The 25,000-nt window shown below is 44.7% G+C and overlaps 1 protein-coding gene across 5 annotated transcripts in view; it reads right to left on the reverse strand.

Moving 5' to 3' along the window:
• LOC135106561 (UPF0746 protein DDB_G0281095-like) overlaps positions 1 to 25,000 on the reverse strand; it is a 106,708-nt gene that overhangs the window by 32,980 nt on the left and 48,728 nt on the right. For 3 of the 5 annotated variants that reach the window (XM_064015777.1, XM_064015773.1, XM_064015772.1), the window contains one exon: positions 13,951 to 14,400. In XM_064015777.1, coding sequence (XP_063871847.1) covers positions 13,951 to 13,968 — 18 coding nt within the window. In that variant the 5' untranslated portion in view covers positions 13,969 to 14,400. The remainder of the gene's footprint in view (positions 1 to 13,950; positions 14,401 to 25,000) is intronic. The other 2 variants (XM_064015774.1, XM_064015776.1) reach the window with 1 other exon arrangement.

Below are 25,000 nucleotides of genomic sequence, written 5' to 3' on the forward strand. Positions count from 1 at the left end.
TTCTTCCTTTTCTTGTTTTTCTTCTTGCTTTTACGTTTTTTCCCTCTTACTTTCTGTCTTCATCTCTCCTTTTCTATTTTGCTTTCGTCACTTTCACCTTCCCTTCATCATTTGTTCTGCTTTCACTTATTCTCACCTTTTCATTATCCTCCTCCTGTTTCTCCTTCATTTCGTCTTTTCCTTCTCTTTTTCCTCTTCTTAATATATTTCTTTCTCCTTTTTGGCTTTTTTTCTTTCTCCTTGTTCTTTTATTTCTTTTCTTTTCCTTTAGCTTCTTTTTTTTTTTTATTTCTCCTTGTCCTGCTGATCTACCATATTCTCTTCCTTCCTCCTCCTCCCTTAACGTTTTTCTCTCCCTCAGTTCAGTTTTTTAGTCTTCCAAATCCTCCTTCATCTTCCCACCTCCTCCTCCTCCTCCTCCTCCTTCTCCTCCTCCAGGCTACACAATTCTCCCACGCCCGTGATTGGAGCGGCCATCAGTCAGACACATTCGTGATTGGCCAGTCCTTGCTTTGCCCCGCGTCCCACACTCAAGCGGCGCGTACGTCTCTGACAGTCATTCGGTCGGCCAGTTAGTTATTTAGCTAGTCCGTCATTCAGTCAGTCTGTTATGGTCTTGTGATGTTGTTCCATTCATTCATTCTTCGTTCATTCATTCGTGGATTCCTTCTTTTTATTCTTGTTATTGTTTACTTTCTTTCTTTCTTTCATTTATCTATATTTTTGTGCTTGTGAGTCAGTCATTTATACAGTACACATACATATATTTATTCAGTTATGTCGTTGATTAATTTAGCAGTCAATCAGTTAGTCAATAAGGTATATACATTAGTCCAGTCATTTATTCAGCCACTCAGACATGTTAGCAAAAATAGTCATTTGAATCACATATACAGATAGATAGAGAGATGGAGAGATGGATAGACAGTACGTAGATAGATAAACAGATAGATGGATAGATATATAGAAAGTCAGACAGATAGATAAAAAGTGGAAAGACAGACAGATAGACAGACAGACATTTAATTAACCTTACCTAACCTATTTACATTACACCACACACCCACGTATCAAATCACCTGTAATTTATTTGGGTCATACAGTATCATACGAGTATATCAAGCAGGCATTTCATCAGTCACCGTCATGTCTTTCGTCATTCACACAGCCACGTCATTCATACAACCACCAACCTACATAGCCAGCCATGCAACTAATGATACTTTTAATTATACAGCCATGTGTGTGTGTGTGTGTGTGTGTGTGTGTGTGTGTGTGTGTGTGTGTGTGTGTGTGTGTGTGTGTGTGTGTGTGTGTGTGTTGGGGGAGGGGGATGGTGAGTGGGTGGGTGTGCTATGTGGAATAGTAGGACATTATATATTTCTCTCTCTCTCTCTCTCTCTCTCTCTCTCTCTCTCTCTCTCTCTCTCTCTCTCTCTCTCTCTCTCTCTCTCTCTCTCTCTCTCTCTCTCACGACTTACGCACGTGAAATATCGATCGTATATAATATATCTTAACGGAATCGTGGAAGAGTGTTTGTTTCCAGAGAGAGAGAGAGAGAGAGAGAGAGAGAGAGAGAGAGAGAGAGAGAGAGAGAGAGAGAGTGACAGAGAGGGAGAGGCGTGGGAACTGAGAGAGTTGGAGAGTCTGAAGTAGAACAGAGAGAAGTGGTTCAAGGAAGGAGGCGAGACAACGAAAGTGAGAGGGACCACAAGCCATTCCCTCTCCCTCTCTCTCCCTCTCCCCTCTCTCTCCCTCTCCCTCTCCCTCTCCCTCTCTCTACCTCACGCACGCTCACACGCCATTCATCTCTCTCTCTCTCTCTCTCTCTCTCTCTCTCTCTCTCTCTCTCTCTCTCTCTCTCTCTCTCTCTCTCTTGGCGTGTCCATAATTACGTTTATTTTGGAGGGAGTCATCTGTCACACACACACACACACACACACACACACACACACACACACACACACACACACACACAGACAGTAATCCTCATTGAAAATCCACCATTGCTTTCCACACTTCCACTTACTTCTCTCTCTCTCTCTCTCTCTCTCTCTCTCTCTCTCTCTCTCTCTCTCTCTCTCTCTCTCTCTCTCTCTCTCACTTCCTCGTTTCTCTTATGCTTTACTTTTTCATTTTCTTTTCCCATTTCTCTATTCCTTGTTCTCTCCTTCTTTCTCTCTTATTCTCCCCAATTTTCTTTGCTTCCTTTATTTTTTGTTCTCTTTTTTCTACCTCTCTCTCTCCCTGTCTCTTACATTTTTCCTTCCTTTCCTCTTTTCCTCCCTTCTTCTGTCATTTCCTTATTCTTCCTCCTTCCTCCTCTTTCATTTATTCTTGTTTCCTCTTTTCTTATGTTTCCTCTACCAATTGTTTTAGTTTTTTCCCCTTTCTCTTCTACAATGATTGTTTTTCTTTATTCTTTCTCGTTCTTCCTTCATTTCCTCATTCCTTCCTTCTTTTCCTTGCGTCACGTTTTCCAGTTCCCTTTTATCTGTTCTTCCTTTCCTCTTCTCTCCTTTCTTTGTTTCCCTTCCATCTTTTTGTGTTATTTCTTTAGTACCTCCTATCTTTTATTCCTTTCTTCATTGCTTTTCCTCCTTCTCTCACTTCTATTATACTATATTTTCCTTTTCTTCCTTCCTTCCTTCCCTTCTTTCCTTTCTTCTTTTCTTCCTTCTTTCTTTCATTCCTTCCGTCCTATACCACTTCCCTTCCTTCCTCTGATGTTTTATTCCCTATCATTCCCTACCACCCTCTCTCTCTCTCTCTCTCTCTCTCTCTCTCTCTCTCTCTCTCTCTCTCTCTCTCTCTCTCTCTCTCTCTCTCTCTGCTGGGAGTGAGAGAACAACGACCTCAGGGTAATTGGGTGTTGTCCTGCAAGGCACCACCATCACCACCACATTTTCTTCTTCCTCCTCCTCCTCCTCCTCCTCCTCCTCCTCTTCCTCTTCCTCTTCCTGTTTCTCCTCCTCGTGTGCCTTACTTAGTACCTTCTTTAATTTATTGTTGATTTTTTTCTTATTTTTCTTGAATGTTTGTTAGTGTCCTTCCTTCCTTCCTTCCTTCCTTCCTTCCTTCCTTCCTTCCTTCTTTCTCCTCCTTCTCCTTCTTTTCTTTGTGCTACGCTTCCTCTTGTTCATAATGACTTCCTTCCTTTCATCCTCGTTTTTATTCTTTTCTTCCTTTTTTTCCTTCCTCCTTCCTCCTTCTCTTCCTTTATTTCATCATTGTTCTTTTGCCTTCATACCTTCTTCCTTCATTCCTTCCTTCCTTCCTTCCTTCCTTCGTTCTTTGATAATTTTCCTCATCATCCTATCTATTCTTCCTCCTCCTCCTCCTCCTCCTCCTCCTCCTCCTCCTCCTCTAACAGCAGGTGTCTTCACTCTTCACGCCTGATCGAGAGAGAGAGAGAGAGAGAGAGAGAGAGAGAGAGAGAGAGAGAGAGAGAGAGAGAGAGAGAGAGAATTCTTAACCTTTACTCTTCCTTCCTCCTTTTCTTCCTTCCTTCCTTCCTTCCCTCCTTCCTTCCTTCCTTCCTTCCTTCCTTCTGGTCGTCATGTACTTCCATTTTCTTTCATGCACAGTACTCCGTTTTCTTTCATTTCTCTAAAACGTGACTTTAAATATCTAATCACGATTCTAAGTAACAGAAAAACCGTAATGCGCTTGTCAATTTTATTTCCTTCTTTTTTTTCTATTCATTTTTTTCCCCTAGTTTTTTTATACGATAGTTTCCGGCGCGAATTAAAACAGTTTATCGTAAGTTTCCGTTATTTCCTCCGTGCGAGTAATACCGTAGGAAAGAGCAGGGAAAATAATGTTATCAGCTGGCCACTCCCTCCACTTAGCGCTCACTTCCTTCCGCGCTCCCTCTCTCTCTCTCTCTCTCTCTCTCTCTCTCTCTCTCTCTCTCTCTCTCTCTCTCTCTCTTAAGGAAGTACATCTCCCCCATTTTCTCTCCCTTCCTCCCTCCACCCCTGTCTCCCTCTACCTCTCCTTCCCTCCACCCTTCCCTCTCTCCCTTTCTTCCTCCTCCCTTCTTTCCCTTTCAGTGTGTGTAAGCGACTAAGCGCCCACTTAAAGAGACCTTACACCGCTATTTCTGGGCGGAGGCGCACACACACACACACACACACACACACACACACACACACACACACACACGATGTATTATTAACGATGCTCTTTACTTTCCCCCTCCTCTCTATGTCTTCTGTGCGTAAGTGAGGGGGGTAGGGGCTGGGGGAGTACGCCCTTACCTGAGCGCTCTAATTACCGTGGCGGGCAGGTAAGGAGGCGCGTCATGCTCAGACTGCTGCTCACTTTCCCTTGAGCTAAACCAGACCACGTGATGCTGCCTGTGTGTGTGTGTGTGTGTGTGTGTGTGTGTGTGTGTGTGTGTTCTTCGTTTTCTGTTTTTAAATTATTTGTGTAATGTATTCCGTGTGATTCATCTTCTTTCATTTCCTGCTTTTCTCTTTTTCGTTTTCTTTCTCTTCTACTTTTCTCTCTTCCGTTTTTCTCTTCGTCTCTCATTTCCTCCTTCCTGTATTTTGTTTGTCTTAGGATTCTTAATAATAAAGTGTACTGACAGCAAATTTCTCTCTCTCTCTCTCTCTCTCTCTCTCTCTCTCTCTCTCTCTCTCTCTCTCTCTCTCTCTCTCTCTCTCTCTCTCTCTCTCTCTCTCTCTCTCTCTCTCTCTCTCTTTCCACCAGTCATCCATCCAAATCTATTAACCTTTTCTCGAACAACCTTTCTCTCTCTCTCTCTCTCTCTCTCTCTCTCTCTCTCTCTCTCTCTCTCTCTCTCTCTCTCTCTCTCTCTCTCTCTCTCTCTCTCTCTCTCTCTCTCTTGTGCTATTATTTGCTCATCTCTTGTGTTCCTTTGTGTTTTCTACGTGACGCCAGATGGGATTGAAAATTTCCAACCTCACGTTACTGAAAGGTCTTAATGGAATATAAATTTTTTTTTTTCAATTAGCCTTTTTTTTTATTTTCTCCCTTTCTCTCTCTCTTTCTCTCTGCCATTTTCTCTCTCAATGTTTCTAGCAATTCTTTACCTACAAGTGAAAGCTTTAATTAATTTTCACGTAGTATTTTTCTCATTGGGGTTTTTTGTAATTTTATTTATTTCTTTTTTTTAGTGTCTTGAGAGAGTGTGGGGAGAAGAGAGGAAAGACGATGAGGGAGTGGTGTGTGTGATGCGGTGAAGAGGCTGAGCGTTTGGGAATGTTGCTGTTGTCTGGGAGGTTCCTGGGTTGTGGTAGTAGTAGTAGTAGTAGTAATAGTAGTAGTAGTGGTGGTGGTTGAAGTAGTAGTAATAATAGTAGGTGTTGTTGTTGCAGTTATTGTTGTTCAGAGAGAGAGAGAGAGAGAGAGAGAGAGAGAGAGAGAGAGAGAGAGAGAGAGAGAGAGAGAGAGAGAGAATGGATTGCTATTAATTTCACTATGACATGTTTAGTGTGACAGTCTGTCAACACACACACACACACACACACACACACACACACACACACACACACACACACACACACACACACACACACACACACACACACACACACACACACACACACACACACACCTCAGTACCTGCCACCTGACCATGACAAACAGACGCACACACACAGAACCCAACGAACCGTTTCCAAAAATTTCACCTCTCTCTCTCTCTCTCTCTCTCTCTCTCTCTCTCTCTCTCTCTCTCTCTCTCTCTCTCTCTCTCTCTCTCTCTCTCTCTCTCTCGGACATTGACCCAACGTGACCCTTCCAAGCCGGACACAAAGTTGACAAAGGCTGCAAGGTCGTGTGTGTGTGTGTGTGTGTGTGTGTGTGTGTGTGTGTGTGTGTGTGTGTGTGTGTGTGTGTGTGTGTGTGTGTGTGTGTGTGTGTGTGTGTGTGTGTGTGTGTGTGTGTGCTTAGTCACCTCATCATCACCCTCTGTAAACACCTTTGTCATGTTGGTATGCAGTGATAAAATAATGATGATAATGGTAATAGTGGTAAAAGTAGATAATAGGAATAAAGATAATAATAATGAGAATAATAATAATGATAATAATAATAACGATAATAATAATAATAATAATAATAATAATAATAATAATAATAATAATAATAATAATAATAATAATAATAACAAGAGATGCAGCTACAATGATAATAAAACAAGTAAATTCCGCATTGGATAGTTAATATGTATGTATGTATGTATGTATGTATGTATGTATCTATGTATGTATGTACACTACATATCCATTAGTCATCATATTTACCCACACGAGTTACAAATTTACTTTTTTTTTATTTCTGTGTGTGTGTGTGTGTGTGTGTGTGTGTGAGCGCACGCGTTTCCTGCGGCCCGCTCCACCTTTGGCCCCGGTCAGGTGAAGGGCGGGGGCGGGGTCACCTGCGGGTCACGGGGAAAAGGAGGAGGAGCAGGAGGAGTAGGTGGAGGAGTAGGTGGAGGAGTAGGTGAAGGTGGAGGCCCTCTGAGCACAAAGGAGTAAAGATATACCTTCTTTTCTTCCACCCTTTGCCTCCCTTCCTCTCCTCCTCCTACCTTCCTCCCTCCCTCTGCCTACCCACACCGTTAGGGAAGTTCCGTAGTGTCTGTCCCTCCTCCTCCTCCTCCTCTTCCTCCTCCTCCTGCTACTCCTTCATTTCTTCTGTTTACCATCCACACTTAACGTCACATTAAATTTTCATTATTGTGTTTTTTATGTCACTATCTCTTCCTGATTCATTTAAAGGTGAGAAGAAAAAGCCAGAAAGTCTCCTGAGGGAAACAGTTACTTATAAGAGACTCATGAGTTGCGAGTCACTGGGAGGAATTGGTTAGTTTCTGTAATTTGAGGATGAAAGCAGTTAGAGGGAAAATGTAAAAGAAAGTGGGGTGATGGGAAAAGTGGGAGGAAAAAGTGACATGTTATTTATTTGTCTGGAGGAAAATTGCGGGATTTGCGTGATATTAAACTGTACTGTTGGTGTTTTTATTCACTTTTTTTTTAATGTTATTTTCATTTATTTATTTATTTATTTTCTACTTTGTGCGTGTGTATGTCTGTATGTATAGTTGTATCATAGCATGGTCCGGATTTGAGCTACAGTAAGCCGGTCCTGTATTTGTGTTTGTATTCGTCCAATCTTTCCTTCGGTTCATAATTATATACTCCTCACCTTCACCGCCTTTCCTTCCAGTCCATTGCAAAAATACGATGCTTCTATGAATAACACTTCGTACTTTTAAACAATACGCAAACAACTTCCCATTCCTAACCATCACGTCTGCCTTCAAATATGTGGCTCATCTATTTCAGCATTGTCCCTACAGTAGTGTGTGTGTGTGTGTCTGTGTGTGTGTGTGTGTGTGTGTGTGTCTGTGTGTGCGTGAGTAAGCGAGAAAACTATAATGAAATGGCCTAGAGTGTTGCCTCGAGGTCTTTTTATATTGACAGCTTGCATCTCACGAGCAGAACAGGAAGACGCGAGCTGCCACGGCCGACCTTGTGCTGCTGGCTATGGGCGTGGGTGTGTCCCTAGCCGGCGGGCGTGGGTGCAGGGATGGGTGTGGCTGGGTGGCGCACGGGCAGGCAAACCATTCTCTTTCATTTGGGCAGGTGAAGCGTGGGTGTGATTTGTAAGAGTGAAGTAATAATGTGCGGGACTTTATATAGAGGGAGTGGATGGCTATCAGGCGACTTAACCTTCAGGAGCTACTACGCAGCCATTTGTTTTGATATCTGAGCCATTTAAACAGATGGGTGAGTGCTGGCGCCGTAACAGCAAGGCCAAGTGGCGCCGGCTGGGATTGCGAGGTCGAAATACAAATAATTACGAAGTGTTTCAAGCAGCAGCAGACTTTTTTTTTTTTTTTTTTCGTCCTGGCTATGCAGTTTGACTCCACAGCGTTAAGTATAGTAGATGTTTAACTGTGTAACGTAAGGTAATGGGAGAAAGGCGGTATCAATAGTTACTGGTGTTTATGAGACGATTCTATAAGTGATTCTTTGTATGGTGCTGTTGTTTGTGTTAGAGGGACACTGTTCATGGGTAAAACACTCGCTTATCATGAACTGAACGATAAAGTTAATCTAAATCACTCAGAGGAAAAAAAAAGTTGATTATTATGAACTGAAAAATAAAGTTAGCGATGCTCGCGTTAGAGAGAGAGAGAGAGAGAGAGAGAGAGAGAGAGAGAGAGAGAGAGAGAGAGAGAGAGAGAGTAGTTTTATTCTGGATCACACTAAGACAAGAGAAGAAAAGAGTAGAGGAAGTTTGTTATCGAGAGGGACGAGAAGCGACCTTGAGCAAGCGACAGACAAGATGCTCTCTCTCTCTCTCTCTCTCTCTCTCTCTCTCTCTCTCTCTCTCTCTCTCTCTCTCTCTCTCTCTCTATACATATCAGCTGATCTAACACACAATAATCATGTTTACTGGACGGGAGCCTTAAGTCGCTTCCAGGAATGGCATGGAAACGTGCAGCTTAAGAAGGACGGACTTGAAAGGGACCAAGAAATTAATCTAAAAATAAAGATTCCACGTAACAGTGTCCACGTTAGGAAAGGAGGAGGAGATAGAGGGTAGAGGAAGGACATAAATGAGCAGTGCACCTTAGAATAATAATATGAAGTAACTTATTGGATACGTAGAAAGAGGAGAAGAAGAGGAGATGGAAGATAGGGGGAGAAAATGAATGGAAGTCAAGAGGAGAAAGGAGAGAAGAGAGGAGATATGAAAAGAGAAAGAGAGGAGAGGTATATACGTTGGGGGACGAAGCAAGGGAGAAAATGCAGGAGGAAATGAATTCAGTGAAGGTGAGAATAAAGAGTAGGAGAGAGAGAGAGAGAGAGAGAGAGAGAGAGAGAGAGAGAGAGAGAGAGAGAGAGAGAGAGAGAGAGAGAGAGAGAGAGAAGATAAGCGAAAATAATGAGACAAAGAAAGAGGAGGAGAAGAAAAATGTCAGGAAAACAAAAACTAATGGAAGAGGAGAGGGGGAAAAAAAGAGATGAAGTAGGAAAAATAAGGAGAGGAGAAATAGAAACTCAACATTTATTTAAAATTAAACTCAGGAGAAGAAGTACAAGAGAAATTAATTTATACAACAACTAAGCAGAAGAGAGAAAGAGAGACAGAGGAAAAAAATAGAGAAGAGAAAAAGAAGAGAGAAAAGGAGAGAAACAGAAAAGATTAGACACTCATATTTACTTCAAAACTCAACCGCAGGAGAACTGAACGGGAAATCCATTTTGAGAAGCTCTGGCGTGACCTTGCGAGGCTCAGGTGGCGGTGTTTGTGTGGTTCAGGTGTGGCAGGACTGATAGATGCCCCTCGAGGACACTTCCCTCTCATGCTGCGGTGGTTTTCGTTACGCCTCGCTGGAAATTTTTTAGTTGTCTTGGTGATGATAGTGATGTGTTGTAATCGTGTTTCCGTTTTCTTTCCCCTTCTTCCCCTTGACTTGTCTCTTTCATGCTTGTTTTCCTTTTCCTTTTCTACCTCCATCTCTTCCTTCATTTACTTCCTTCCTGTCCTTCTCCTCCACCTCCCAAATTTATCTCTTTCATGTCTTTTTCCTTTTTCCTTCTCTATCTCCTCAATTTACGTCTTTCATGATTCTTCTCCTTTTCCTTCTCCTCTACCTCCATTTCCTTCTCCATTGACCTCTTTCATGACTTTTCCTTTCTTTCTCTATCTCCATCTTCTCAATTTACCTCCATGGCTCTTTTTCCTCTCCTCCCCTCCCTCTCTCTCCCTCCTTATCTCCTCATGCCTCCAGTTTCTCGGTCATGCTATTTCCCTTCCTCATTCCCTCCCTCCCTCTAATGGTATTTCCCTCCCAATCATTCCTCCTCCCTCCCTTATCCTCTCCCTCCCTCCCTCCTTCTGTTCCCTTTCACTGTTCACCTCTCCTATATTGTTCTTATGTTCTCAGTGATGTTCATAAATTTCTTCTCTTTCTAATTCTCTCCTTCCTCTCTTTCTTTCTCTCTCATCCTTCACCTTGCTCCTTCCTTCATTACCTCCTTCTCTCATCCTCCACCCTGCTTCCTCCCTTTGTTATTTGCGTGCCTTCCATCCTGATTTTTTTTTTTTTCCCTCCCACGCAAATTCTTCTGTTTTGACCTCACGTATCTCGCTTCGTTGTCAAGGTTGCTTCCTGAAATTTTCTCTTCTCGCCTAAAAAGTTCTCAGGTCGTTTTTCTTTTCACACCTCCAAGTTTCAGGTGTCAAGGACGAGTCTCCTCTTCTTCTTCCTCCTCCTCCTCCTGCTTACGCTTTCCTTCTAACACTTCATGTCTTCCTATTTCTCTTCCAGTCTTCTTCCTTTTATCAGTCTCACTTCTTTCTCCTCTCCCCTCCTTTTCCCTTTTCTCTCTCCTTCTCTCCCTCTCTCCCTCTTCTGTCCTCTCCCTCTGTCAAGGTCCTCGGGAAATTGTTTAAGAATTAAAGACTAATTTCCTTTTTCCTCCATGTGTGTGTGTGTGTGTGTGTGTGTGTGTGTGTGTGTGTGTGTGTGTGTGTGTGTGTGTGTGTGTGTGTATGTGTGTGTATGTGTGTGTGTTAGGAAAGAGACATGAAAACTTAAATTAAAGATCAGAAAAAAAATAAAAATAAAAGAAGAAGGCATAGGAAAAAAGAAGAAACAGTTTGATGTTTATTCTTGAAACGCTCGAGGGAAGGAAAGAAGCAAAGAGAGAGATGAAGCAGGAAGAAGAAGAGGATGGAGGAAAGAGGAAGAAGAGGCGAGGCAATTACTGAAGGCGTTGAGAGGGAAAGGAAATGCGGAAGAGGGACATGTGGCGAGGGAGGAAAGGAGGAGGAATGGAGGGAAGGCGGAAGGAGAGGAGGGATAGAAAGAATAAGGAGGGAGGAGGGAAAAAGGATAAACGTGAGAAGGAGGATAAAACTGAGAAGGATGCAGAGAGAGAGAGAGAGAGAGAGAGAGAGAGAGAGAGAGAGAGAGAGAGAGAGAGAGAGAGAGAGAGAGAGAGAGTCTATCTTAGTAGTGATGATGGATGATGGGCGGTCCTCCTCTAACACGCCCAAAAACGCCCCTCAACCACACCTATAGCACTGCCGGGTTGATGCAGCGCCCACGCCCACATCTACACCCACACCCACCCACACACACACACACACACACACACACACACACACACACACACACATCAGTCATAATATACAGACGCTGCAAGTTTATTATTTGTTTGTTATCCTATTCTCTCTCTCTCTCTCTCTCTCTCTCTCTCTCTCTCTCTCTCTCTCTCTCTCTCTCTCTCTCTCTCTCTCTCTCTCTCTCTCTCTCTCTCTCTCTCTCTCTCTCACTCTCTCTCAGATCAGTGACTTAGCTCTCTCAAGGTCGATCACTCATATATAGATGTGTGTGTGTGTGTGTGTGTGTGTGTGTGTGTGTGTGTGTGTGTGTGTGTGTGTGTGTGTGTGTGTGTGTGTGTGTGTGTGTGTGTGTGTGTGTCTGTGTGTGTGTGTAGGGAATGCAGAAGTAGTGATCATGGACCCTCTCGACTTTGCTAATATATGTGCACATGTTGTGTGTGTGTGTGTGTGTGTGTGTGTGTGTGTGTGTGTGTGTGTGTGTGTGTGTGTGTGTGTGTGTGTGTGCGTGTGCTGAATGTGTAAGATGATCATGAACCCTGTCTCTCTCTCACTTCTGTATGTACGTATATAATTCCAAAGTTTGTGTATTTGTATGTGTGTGTGTTTGCAGGTGTGTGTGTGAGGGAGTGTATTGTGTGTGAATGCGTATGTGTGTATGTGTATGTATGTATGTGTGTATGTATGTATGTATGGTGTATGGGTTTATATATATGTATGCAGCTGTCCACATCCTGTTTTTAGTTCTGTTTTTTACTTGTTTTGCGTATGTCTGTATGTCTGTATTCTCTTTTTGGTTATCTGTCTTGGCTATTGGTTATATAATTTGCATTTGTTTGTTCGTTCGAAGCATGTTAGCTCAGAAAAACACCTCCTCCTCCTCCTCCTCCTTCTCCTCCCATTCCTTCTCCTCCTTCTCCTCCTCCTCTTCTCATACCTCGCTCATGACTTAAACTAATTTTGGAAGCCACGATTCTGATAATTATCTATATTTTTTCTGTGTGTGTGTGTGGAAATGCGAAACTAAATTATAGAAAGGAAAAGTATAAAGGTGAAGCCAGGAAGGATGGTGTGTCTGTGTGTGTGTGTGTGTGTGTGTGTGTGTGTGTGTGTGTGTGTGTGTGTGTGTGTGTGTGTGTGTGTGTGTGTGTGTGGGGCGTGGAAATTGATTTTTCGTTCACATGATTCTCTCTCTCTCTCTCTCTCTCTCTCTCTCTCTCTCTCTCTCTCTCTCTCTCTCTCTCTCTCTCTCTCTCTCTCTCTCTCTCTCTCTCTCTCTCTCTCTCTCTCTCTGTATCCTTTCTTCCTTCCCTTCCTTCCTTTATCCCTTCCTCAATTGCTGGTTCTGTAGGCGGCTTCCTCCTCCTCCTCCTCCTCCTCCTCCTCCTCCTCCTCCTCCTCCTCCTCCTCCCGTCGTTATTATCTTCGCCAGGGTTCCTTCGGGATAGAAAGACACCAAAGAAGGAAATCACGGGAAGGAGGAGGAGGAGGAGGTGGTGATGGTGGTGGTGGAGGAGGAAAAGTAGGAGGAGGATGTTTTGAAAGGGAAAGGAATGAGAGAGAGAGAGAGAGAGAGAGAGAGAGAGAGAGAGAGAGAGAGAGAGAGAGAGAGAGAGAGAGAGAGAGAGAGAGAGAGAGAGAGAGATTTAATTGAGTACAAACACAAAGAAAGGAGAAAGTAGACTTAGCTTGATTAAAAAGGAGAGAGAGAGAGAGAGAGAGAGAGAGAGAGAGAGAGAGAGAGAGAGAGAGAGAGAGAGAGAGAGAGAGAGAGAGAGAGAGAATTCACTCTTACTCTCCTGGTCACGTGACGCACAAAGCAAACCTACCCACTCTCCCCCACACCCTCGTTTAGAAAAATAAATAAATAAATAAATAAAAATAAATAAAAATAAAAAGTAAAAATAAACTCAAAAGCCTCCACAAGACGACTCGTAATTAAGATGGCAGCGTCAGGTGTACTTGTGTGTCTTTGTCTTAGCGAGCACCCGCCCCCGCCACCACCTGTGCAAATGACTCCTTCTCAGTACCTTTCTAATTACACCTTTAGTAGTTCTCGTCTTTACAACTTCTTTCTTACTCCCTCGTGTTTGTTTCTAAGTAAAGATGTATGGTTATTTATCTATTTTACTTTTAATTTTTTTGGTTTGTGATATTTGTTTTTGTTATTGACGATTTAATAATGTCTTTTGGTGGTATTTTTTCTTTATTATGGTATTCCTTTGTTTTTGTTTTTTAGTAAAGTTGTAGCAATCTTTTTTTTATAATCAAGGTTTTTATTACTGCTTGTTGACTACTTTTCAGGAGTTTTCTCAGTAAGTTGGTAGTTCTTTTACTTCTCTCTCTCTCTCTTTTTTCTTTTTTTTCACTTAGTCAGTATCTCAATTCCAAACAGGTTTATAACATCTTCTTGTCTTCTTTCCTCGTCTTCACAACTGACAGACGTCCCTCTTATTTTTCATAACATCATCTTACTTCTTCATCTTCCACTTCTTTAATATCTTCTCAACTCATCTACATCATTAGCATTCCTAATTTAACTTTCCAAGCACTCGTTCCTTTATTTATTACCCTTCTAGCTTATCAAATCCGTAATCTAGTTAAAATAATCCCTTGTACTCCCTTCCTGACTTTTTAACATCTAATTCCATCAAAACCTTAGCATGTCTCAAAGTTCTGCCTCATATCACCGCAGCATCCATAGAGCAGGAACATCACCTCTGGTCTTCTTAATAGCGCGGTTTGTGGCTCCTAACTCGCCTTTCCTCATTCCTTCCCTCCCTTAGCACACCTCGCGGCCTTGTGGCGTAAGAACACTAATGAAACACTCACCAGGTAGAAGGTCTTCATGGCGAGGGTGTGGCGGTGGTGGCGGCGAAGGAGGTAGTGATGATGTGACGTGTCCAACGCCCAAACACGCTCACCCTGCCGCTGAGAGGGCGAGGGCGTGGGTCTGAGGCACTCACGCCCACGGTACACAGGGTATCTGAGCGTGGATGTGTAGGCGGGGGTTCACTCTCACAGTCACACTCACACTCTGTCCTGGCGCCTGCTGAGACACTCCTTACTGTCCCGCGACGCTTCACCTTTTATCACTGTGAGCCTTCCTGTTTTTGTCTCGACTCGTGCGGCGCAGAGAGGATGGAGAGGATGCTGGGCCCGTCCCGCTCTTCCTGGGATGTCCGGAGTCTGTGGGCCAGTGAGGGAGATGCTGAGGGGTGAGTGCTGCGGTGCTGAGGCCAGACCGTCACTCAGGGCTCAGCAGTGCTCGCCGGAACTCTGCTGAAGAAGGAAAGAGAGGTTAGATTTACGCTCGGATTCTTAAACACTAGATTTTCATGAGGATTGTTTTCAAAGTTCAAAGAGATGAGCAGTTGCGTTTTCATGGGTGTTTTCCCTGTTCATGATACAGAATCATCATTAAACCGCAAGAATCACTCTTAGAAACCCTAATAACTTCCAATACAACCTTTTAAACCGGAGATAAAACGACAAAACCTTCCTCACAATATCGCAAACAAGCAACAGGTGTGAAGAGAAGTAAACAAAATCACCAATCGCAGCATTACACACGCGGTCAACAATTCAGGTGCGTGTAACTCTTATTTTCTTCTCACTAGTATTGTTTTCCGTGCTTCCTATTCGAGAGCGTGACGTCAGGGCGAAGTGGACGTTTTTCCCCTTAGGGAGTGAGTGTAAGGCGGGCAATATAATCATTATCAAGGCCGCAGCCACCCGTGCAAGGGGCGACAGGGGCAGGGAGACGGGGAGCAGCAAGGAGAGGGAAGGGAGAGGTGGGAGAGCCGGAGAGAGCCAGAAAAGGGTGATTAAAAGGTCAGAGAGAGCAAAGAGGGGGAAGTTTGGGCAGGGAGATGTGTGTGTGTGTGTGTGTGTAAAGGGCGGGGAGGAAACGGTATGCTCAGAGAGAGAGAGAGAGAGAGGGAGAGGGAGAGGGAGAGAGAGACGAGGGGAACCGAGGGGCAGGTGAGGTTCTCCCATCCTGCATTACCTGAGGCGCTTCACTCCCTCACCTTATTTAGCTAAAGGGATGTTACTGCCTCCTATCCCCCTCTCCCCCTTCCCCTCCCTTCCCCTTCCCTCCCTCTCATCCACCTATGATATCTCTCCACTTTGTTTACACCTTCCCTCCTTTCCCTTCTCTTTCTCTCTTTCTCCCTATTCATCGTTCTCCTTCTGTCTATCTATCATTTTCTCATTCCTTCCTATCTCCTCCTTCGTCTTTCTTTGTTACTGCTTACTACTCATTCGTCTCTCTCTCTCTCTCTCTCTCTCTCTCTCTCTCTCTCTCTCTCTCTCTCTCTCTCTCTCTCTCTCTCTCTCTCTCTCTCTCTCTCTCTCTCTCTCCCCCTGCTTTTTTTTTCTTTCTTTCTTCGCTTATTCCTCTTTTACACATATTTTAATTCAAAACACACACACACACACACACACACACACACACACACACACACACACACACACACACACACACACACACACACACACACACACACACACACACACACACACACCAGGATGCAGACCACGCACGTACGTACGCACAAAAACATAATATACACGTTTTGCATTTGACATTATTAAGACGTTATGATTTCTTGGTAGTGTTTCATTCTCTCTCTCTCTCTCTCTCTCTCTCTCTCTCTCTCTCTCTCTCTCTCTCTCTCTCTCTCTCTCTCTCTTTCGCTCTCGCACAAGACCAACTCAAACTGACCTTCACTCTCCTCCCACACTGACCCACACACACACACACACACACACACACACACACACACACACACACACACTGACCCCCCTCCCAAACACACACGCACACACGCACACCACCGTACTATTTACAGGTGTTTCGTGTGTGTAAGTCACGCGCCTCTGGACACATCGGTACTTTACGGGGCAAGTGCGAACAGTTAACCTGAAGAAGGCGAAGACGAAGGCAGGTACGGTAAGATATAATTTGCTGGGCGTTGCAGGAAGTGTTGCGGGTTGACTGGTTGGGATAAAACACCTGGGGAACGCCTCTTTTCCTCTTTTTTTTCTCTTTCTTATTCTTCTTCCTCTTCTTTTTCTCCTCCTTCTTTTTCTTCTCAACTTCTCGTCTTATTCTGAGCAGCGAGTCTCTTAGTCTTCTCCTACAAGTCTTCTTTCTTTTGTTCCTCCTCCTTATGCTTCTCCTCTTCCTCCTCCTCCTCTTCCTCCACCTCCTCCTCCTCCTCTTCTCCTTCCTCCTTTTCTCGTCTCCATGCTCCTCTTCAACTTCTCGTCTCATCTTGCATATCAAGTCTCTTCTTCTTTTCCTACAAGTCTTCTTCCTTCTCCTCCTCCTCCTCCTTCTTCTCGTCGTCTTTGTCCTGAGCCTCATTTTAATCCTGATCCGGTCTTCACCTACTCGTCCTTCTTTTTTTGGCCAGCTATTCTTGTCCTACTCCTCTTCTGCCTCCTTTGTGTTCTCGTCACTTTTCCTCTCTATGCTGTTTACCTTCAGCTTGTTGTTGTTGTTGTTGTTGTTGTTGTTGTTCACTCTCGTTTGTGTAGCATTCATTCATTCATTGACGCTGACGCACGCGCGCGCACACACACACACCACACACACACACACACACACACACACACACACCACACACACACACACACACACACACACACACACACACACACACACACACACACACACACACACACACACACACACCTCTCTCTCTCTCTCTCTCTCTCTCTCTCTCTCTCTCTCTCTCTCTCTCCTCTCTCTCTCTCTCTCTCTCTCTCCGTTGCGTTTCCTTGTCTCCTAAACATCTTTTATCCCTTCTTCAACTCAACTCCTCCTCCTCCTCCTCCTCCTCCTCCTCCTCCTCCTCCTCCTCCTCTCTCCTCCTCCTCCTCCTCCTCTTCCTCCTCCTTCTGCGTGACTCTGGCCTTGTTGAAGGGGAGGAGGCTGGTTCGCGCCCCTGCATAGCTGATGAGGCCACTGACATTCCTCTCTCTCTTTTTTTCCCCCGCCCTGTTGTTTGCCAAGTGTATGGGAGAAGAAGAAGGCAAGGTGGGGTATTGGGATGGGTAGGAAGTGGCAGGTGTTTACTGTTGTGCGTGTTTTGGTGGCTTTTGGTATGGTTCTGTGTGTGTGTGTGTGTGTGTGTTAATGAAAATTGTGATCATATAAAATAATAATAATAATCCTTGTATATCTTTATGTACGCTGTGGCATCAATAAACTTATCTATCTATCTATCTCTATCTGTGTGTGTGTGTTTGTGTGTGTGTGTGTTTGTCTCTCTGTCTTTCCAAACAAATACTAATGATGATCAAATTTTCACACATACTACTACTACTACTACTACTTACTACACCACCACCACCTCCACCACCACCACCACATCAACAACAATAACAACCAACTCAAACAAGTCATGAGTTTAAGAGCCGTGCGTGGCTGACTGTGAAGTAATGGTAAGCGGTGAACATTCCTGGCGATGGATGTAATGCAGTGGTGAAGGCGAGGAGAGAAGGGGAGGGGGAAAACTGGAGAGAGGGAAACGGGAGAGGGAAGAAGAGAGGGGGGAGGTGATGGGCAAGGGAAATGTCTTAGGAATGTGATTAGTGATGTTTCGTAATTCTTCTTCTTCCGTTACGTATTTACACTTTCCTCCTCTTCCTCTTCTTCCTCTTCTTTTTTCTCGTCTCTTTTGTGTCTCCAAGTTACGAATCTCTCTCTCTCTCTCTCTCTCTCTCTCTCTCTCTCTCTCCTCTCCTCTCTCTCTCTCTCTCTCTCTCTCTCTCTCTCTCTCTCTCTCTCTCTCTCTCTCTCTTGTTTTCTTTCTCACTTCAGAATTCCTCTTTCTTTTCACGTCATTTCTTCATTTTTCTTCTCCTTTCTCCCTTTTCCTATTTTCTTTCATTCCTCTTCTTCGTCTTTATTTCTACTTTATTTCTCCCTTCCAGCTTCCTCACTCCTTTCCCCTTTACGTCACGATTCTTTCACCTTCCTCTTCCTCTTCTTCTATCACAGCTTATACTTATTGTCTTCTCCGTTCTTCCTTCTCTTTCTCCTCGTCTCCGTTTCCTTTTCCTTTCTATCCCATTCTCTCTCACACGTGTCTGCTTCTAGTCTTCATTCTCCTCCTCTCTACCCATATCTTTACAATTTTTCTCTCCTCCTCTTTCTTCTCTTCTCTTCTTTCTTCCCTTTCTTCCCTAACTGTTCCTTCTCATGTGCTTCTCACCTTCTCTCTTTACGTGTTAACTCTCACATCTCTTTCTCTCCCCCTTCCTACCTCTCCCTCTGCCTCCCTCCGTCTGCCACGCCTGCGGGAGTTTAGGGAACCACTGGGCTGAGTGTCTGAGGAGTCGTGCCCAAAATTAGTTGGTTCGAACCCCGACGAGATACTGACGAAGATTAATGGCGCCTAGGAGGAGGAGGAGGGGGAGGAGGAGGAGGAGGAGGGAGGAGGAGGAGAGAAGAAGAGTGGGGAGGAGGTGAGGTTAAGGAGGTCTAAACGTTTTAGAGAAGGCAGAGAGAGAGAGAGAGAGAGAGAGAGAGAGAGAGAGAGAGAGAGAGAGAGTCTTAAGTAATGAGGAAAGCACATGTTACGTTCTTCTCTCACGCTGAGCGGACACACACACACACACACACACACACACACACACACACACACAGACAGACACGCAACCTTCGTCTCCCTTCGTCGCTCACAACAAATGATCGAATGAACAGATTTCAGAGAGAGAGAGAGAGAGAGAGAGAGAGAGAGAGAGAGAGAGTGGGGGGGGGGGGACTCGCTGGTGACGTCACACTCGCATCTCTATCTCAGTTTGGGAAAAAATGAAGGAGAGGTGATCGTTTCCTAACCTGTCGTGTTGTGTTTGTAGGTTATCTTGACATTCTTTTACCCTCCTCCTCCTCCTCCTACTCCTACTCCTCCTCCTCCTCCTCCTCCTCCTCCTCCTCCTCCTCCTCCTCCTCCTCCTCCCCTTCATCACACTATTGCATCACTTACCCGCAAAACAATATCATCAAAGCCATCACCAATTTTTTATCACCACTTTCGTTTTCTCTCATCCAAACCAGGTCGTGAGATTCGAACGCACACTACAGAGATCCCATGAAGCTTCGAAACAAGTACTCACGAAGCAACACGGGCAATCTGAGCGCTTATTTTTGACCCATGAGCCACTTGACCATGGGAGAGGCGATGGGAAGGGGGTGGAAGGGGGGATGAGAAGGGGAGATGGGAAGGGAGGGGCTAATGTGTGTGGGAAGTTGAGACGCCACGAGCTAATATCTCCATTTTTGGCGAAGGTGCTTTTTTGTCGACTTGATTTTTTTCCCTCCCTGATGGACGGACTACTGGGAAGGCGTAGGGCGGGAGGGCGTAGGGCGCGGGAGGGGTGTAGGGCGGGAGGACGGCGTAGGGCGGGAGGCTATCTGATGGGGCCAATCATGTGTGTTGTACTGCCTGCCTACCTGCCGCCCCCTGCCCTTATCTAACTAACTCCTCCACTTGTCTACTCCTATTCCTCATCCCTCCTTTCCTTCCCTCCTTCCTTCCTTCCTTCCTTCCTTATCTCTTCCATTCCCAGTCCTGCTTGTTCCGTTTTTAATATTCATGTCCCTGTTTTTTTCAGTGATGTATCGTCTGTCATTGTAATCTTGCATGTTTTTTTTTATTTTTTTTTTATTCCAAATTCATCTGTTTCTTATTCTCTTTCTTTTTCATGTCAGTCTTCCTATCACTTTCATTCCTCTCCTCTTTTGTCTTCTCCCATTTCTACCTTGCTTGATCCTTCTCACCTAATCACCTCTGTCCTCTTCTGTCGTCTTCTCTCCTCTATCCCTGCCTTCCTTCCCATCTCCATCTCATCTTTGCCTTCTTCTCCCTTCCCAGTCTTGTAACTTTGCCCTTTTCATTTCTTTTCACCTTTCATTTTTCCCTTGTCTTCTCTGTTTCTGTCTTTCCTGTTTTGTCTCTGTCTTTCCGGTTCTGTTTTTCTTAATTTTTTTTTGTTCTGTCTTTCTCCTCGTATTCTTGTTTCATTTCCTTCTTCTATCTTTGTGTTTCTTTTTCTTCGTTTTTCTCACCTTGTTATGTCGCTTTTATTCATGTTTTTTTTGTCTCTTCTTCATCCCTTTTATATTTCTCTTTCTTCCTTCCTTGTTATTCCTTCCTTCCTTCCTTCCTTTATCCTTATTATCTTTATTCACACTACGAAATTTCTGTCTTTATTCTCGCCTCTTTCTACCCTTCATCTACTTCTAACTACTTTCCATTTCACATTCTTCTTTCCCTTATAAATCACCCTTCTCTTTTTTTCCTCTATTTTCTTTCTCTTTCTCCCTCTCATTCATTTTCTCTATCTGCTTCCTTCCCTCCTGTCCTCTCTCTCTTTGCTTCCTTCGTCTCCTTATCTGTGCCTGTCTCACTCTCACTTTGTCTAGTACTAACTCCTGCTTCCTTTGTTCCCGCCTCTCATGCTCTCCTTTCGTGTCACTCTCCTCTCCTTGCGTCTCTCATTATATATGCTAGTACCCTTACACCTCATTGCGTGCCCTCTTATTCTCTCCAACCTTCCTCTCTTGTCCCTTTCCATCTTCTGTCTGTCTTTTTATTTTAATCGAAACTCTTAATTCTTTTACTTTCTTCTTCGTATCTTCTCTTCCTTTTTCTTCCCCTCTTGTTTTATTCCTCACTATCTTCTCCTTTAAAGCTCCTACTCCTTCCTCTCTTGTTCTTTTCCATCTTCTGTCTGTTTTCCTTTCTCGAAACTCTTAATTCTTTTGCTCTCTTCGTGTTTTCTTCCTTTTTTTTTTTTTTTAGTTCTTTTCTTGTCTTGTTCTTTGCTATTGTCTCCTTTAAAGCTCCTACACATCCCTCTCTTGCTCTGTACGTTCATCCTCCAGTCTCTTCTTTCCTCCCTGCCTCTTAAACAGCGCCCCAAGTGCCAACACGTATGCTGCTATTTGCTCTTCCTTTGTACTCCTTTGTGCTCCCTCTCCTACTCAGGTGGGCTTCAGGTGCACCCAATCTCCTGCTCGCCCGCCCACTCTGTTTGTCCTCCTCTTCATTCTCCGCTCAACTCCTCCACTAACCCATCCCTCCTCCCACCCACCCACCCTACCACTGTCATCTCCACCCATACCAAACGCCTTGCACTCCTCCCCACCTTCCTCCACCACCCCGCCCACGCTAGCGGTTGTGGGCGGGAAGCTGCACGCGACTTAGTAACACAGCACTCCAGGGAAGGTCAGTGGCGTCCCAAAGGTGATAATCCTACGCTGTTTGGTGGTGTCCTCGCCTCTATGGAAACCAGAAGGTGGACTAATTTTTTGGCTACGTGAGGGGAGGGACGTGTGGGAGGAAGGGAGGAGAGAGGGAAGGAAGGGGAAGGGAGGAGGGGGGGTAAGGATTGGGTGTGTTTGTGAAGTAAAGAATGGTGTGGAAGGATGAGGGGAGGAGATGAAAAAGAGGAGGGAAAGAAGAAAAGGGGATATAGAGGGGAGGGAGGGAGTGGGAAGAAGGAAGAGTGAGGACAGTGGATGAGAAAAAGGAAAGAAAAAGAAGAAATGAAGGATTTGAAAGGAGGGGATTCAAGGGGAAGGGAGGGAGGGGGAAGAAGGAAGGAAGGGTATCAAGAGAGGAAGGTAAGGGAAGGAAGAGAGGAAGAGGAGGGAAGAGAGGGAAGGAGAATCTGTCAAGGGAGGAAGGGAGAGGAAGGAGAGGAGAGAGAGAGGGAAGGGGTCTGTCAAGGGAGGGAGGAAAGAGAAGGAAGGAGATCTGTCAAGGGAAGAAGGGAGAGGAAGGAGAGGAGAGAGAGGGAAGGGGTCTGTCAAGGGAGGGAGGAAAGAGAAGGAAGGAAGGAAGGAAGGTTGTCAAGGTAGGGAGGAGAGGGGAGAGAGGGGGAAGGAGGGTCGTGGAGGGGGAGGTAAGGGGAAGGAGGGAAGAAACGATGTCAAGAAACGGATAAAAAATCAGCTGGAATAATTACATTACGTTACCTGACAAGATACGTTCACCTGAAGCTGTACTGTTACCTGTCTCCTCCTCCTCCTCCTCCTCCTCCTCCTCCTCCTCCCTCCTCCTCCTCCTCCTCTTCCTCCCCCTCCTTTCCTATGTTGCTGAGTCATGCTGTTATTGCTGTTGTTGCTAGTAAGGAGAAGGTTATGAGAGGGGAGGGAGGGAGGGGAGAAGAAGAAAGTAGCACACACACACACACACACACCACACACACACACACACACACACACACACAACATAGCGTATTGTTGCGTCAGTTACGTTACCAGTACTTAGGAGTGTTACGTCACCGTCTCCATCACCCTCTTCCCTTTCCTCCCCTCTCCCTCCCTTCTTCTCTCCCTTCCAACCTGTATTGTGTGTGTGTGTTTGTGTGGGGGGGAGGGGTAAACAACTTCATCTCTCTACAGTATTAGGCAAGATTTTTTCGTAAACACACACACACACACACACACACACACACACACACACACACACACACACACACACACACACACACACACACACACACACACACACACACACACACACACACACACACACACACACACTGACCTCTACCTTTAATCCGTCGTAAGAAAAAGAGCACACGGCGAAAAAAAAAATATATATAACTTGATTTTCCAGTTTATAGTGTGAATCTTCCCCCCCATCCTTCCCTCACCCTTCCCTACCTCTCTCCCCTCCCCCTCTCCTCCCCTCCCTCCATCGTCTCTCCCCTTTCATCCCCATCTCTGCCTCACTAACCGTCCCATCCCCTCATTGTGACAGTTACATTTACTCTTCCTCTTCCCCTCTTGTTCGTACTCTTCTCCCCTCTTCCTCTTTTCTTATCTTGTCTTTTCACCCCTCCTCCTCCTCCTCCTCCTCCTCCTCCTCCTCCTCCTCCTCCTCCTGCTCCTGCTCCCGTCTGTTCATATTAACATTTCGTCCTCCCTAATCCTGTTCTCGTATTTTCTTTCTCTTATCGTATCATCTCTCTTATTGATTTTTGCACATTCTTTTGTTCTTCCCCGTTCTTTTTTCTTTTTTTACTTGGTCTTGGCTATGATTTTCCTTTCTCTCCCCGTCCTTCTCCTCTTCCTCCTCCTCCTCCCCCCTCCTCCGTTTTCTTCTCGACAACGGGTTTTCACGGTCAATGCAAACTTGTAGTGACGTCACAGCTTGTCAGGCCAGTGCTCCTTCTTGCCCCTCACCCCCCACACCTGCCCTCACCTGCCCCCCCGCCCGTCCCTCGCCACCCTCACTGGCCTTTCCTATAGTGTTCTCGTCTTCCCTCCCCGCCTCACGTTCCCTCCCAGCCACACCCATGCACCAAACACCCTCGTTTTCTAACTCTTTAACCTCTACCTCGTTTTCTCTCACGTTCATCCCTCGCCGCTATGTTCCCCCCCTCCCGCATACCTGGCTACAGTTGAAACAGGTGATAACTGGAAAAACTTTAGAAAAATTGTTGTGTTTTGTACTAGGATTGCAACATCAGACGAGGAGGGATTGTGGGAAAAAAAAAAGGGAGGAGCAGTGAAAAGATAGCCCAGGAGGAGGAGGATGTGTGGTGTTGTGTGTCCCAAGAAGAGGAGGAGCTGGAGGTGGAGGAGGAGGAGGAGGAGGAGGAGGAGGAAGGAGGGGAAGGTCAGTTAGTAAAGGTCATGTTTACGGCATGTTGTTGTTTTGCACCTAACGTTCATTATTAGGGAAGAAGAAAGAAGAAAAAAAAAATAGATCTTTAGTGTTGTGTGTCTCAGAAGGAGAAGAGGAGGGAAGGTCAGGGAGAAAAGATCCGGTCCGGTTTTTTCTTTTTTTTTTTGTTGTTGTTGTTGATGTTCTTTGTAGGCAGTTTTCATTACTAACGTGGAAGAAGAAGAAGAAGAAGAAGAAGAAGAAGAAAAAGAAGAAGAAGAAAAGGTGAGGAAAGCAGAGGAGGAGAAGAAGAAAAGAGGAGGAAAGAGGAGCAAAGAAGAGGAAGAGAAGAATAGGAAGAGGAGAAGAAGAGAAGGAGAAAGAAGAAGAAGAAGAAGAAGAAGAAGAAGAAGAAGAAGAAGAAGAAGAAGCAGAGGGAAGAGAGAAGGAGGAGAAGAAGGAAAAGAAAGAAAAAAGAATAAGAAAAGAAAGAAGAAAAAAAGACGAAGAAAAAAAAACAGAACAAGAATAAAAAGAACAAGAAAAAAAATGAAGAAAAAGAGGAAGTGGAAGAGAAAGAAAACAAAAAAAAGGGTTTATGAAGGTGTATTTCTCTAAAGGAGGAGGAAGAGAGAGGACGACAAGGCGAAAAGAGGAGAAAAGGTAATATTAACGACGTGTTGTTATCGTTACTAGTGCACGTTAATAAGCTAAAGGTGAAAGTGAGGATGGGTGATGCCCCGTCAGGTTAATACATTTTCCTGATACTTGGAGGGGCGGTGGGAATGTATGGGTGGTTGCAGAGACGCGGCCGCTGAGGGAAGGAGGATAAAAAAAAAAAAAAAAGGTGTGTTGGTTTGATTCATAGAGGCGATACATCACTGACGGGCCCGCAGACGCTTCTCGCTGATTAGAATTAAGGACACGGGTTCGGTTTCGTCGTAAGGAGTCACTTGAGTTGCCACCACAGTGTGAAGGATGTCTCTTTAACTAATCTAACGGCACTTAATAACTTTCTCATCTATATACACACACACTCATCACTTACAAGAGGCAAGGACACAAGTTTGTTTTCAGAGTAAGAAGTCACTTGAGTGGCCACCATAGTGCGGAAGGTGTGTCTTTAAGTAATCTACTCAAATACACATATTCCTTGCTCATAAGAAGGAAAGACACGCATTTGGTTTCGACATAAGGATTCACTTGCGCCGCTGCCGTAGTGTGAAGGGCGCATCATAACCCTT

The sequence above is a fragment of the Scylla paramamosain genome, chromosome 13, assembly GCF_035594125.1.
Source record: "Scylla paramamosain isolate STU-SP2022 chromosome 13, ASM3559412v1, whole genome shotgun sequence".
NCBI classification, from domain to species: Eukaryota; Metazoa; Arthropoda; class Malacostraca; order Decapoda; family Portunidae; genus Scylla; species Scylla paramamosain.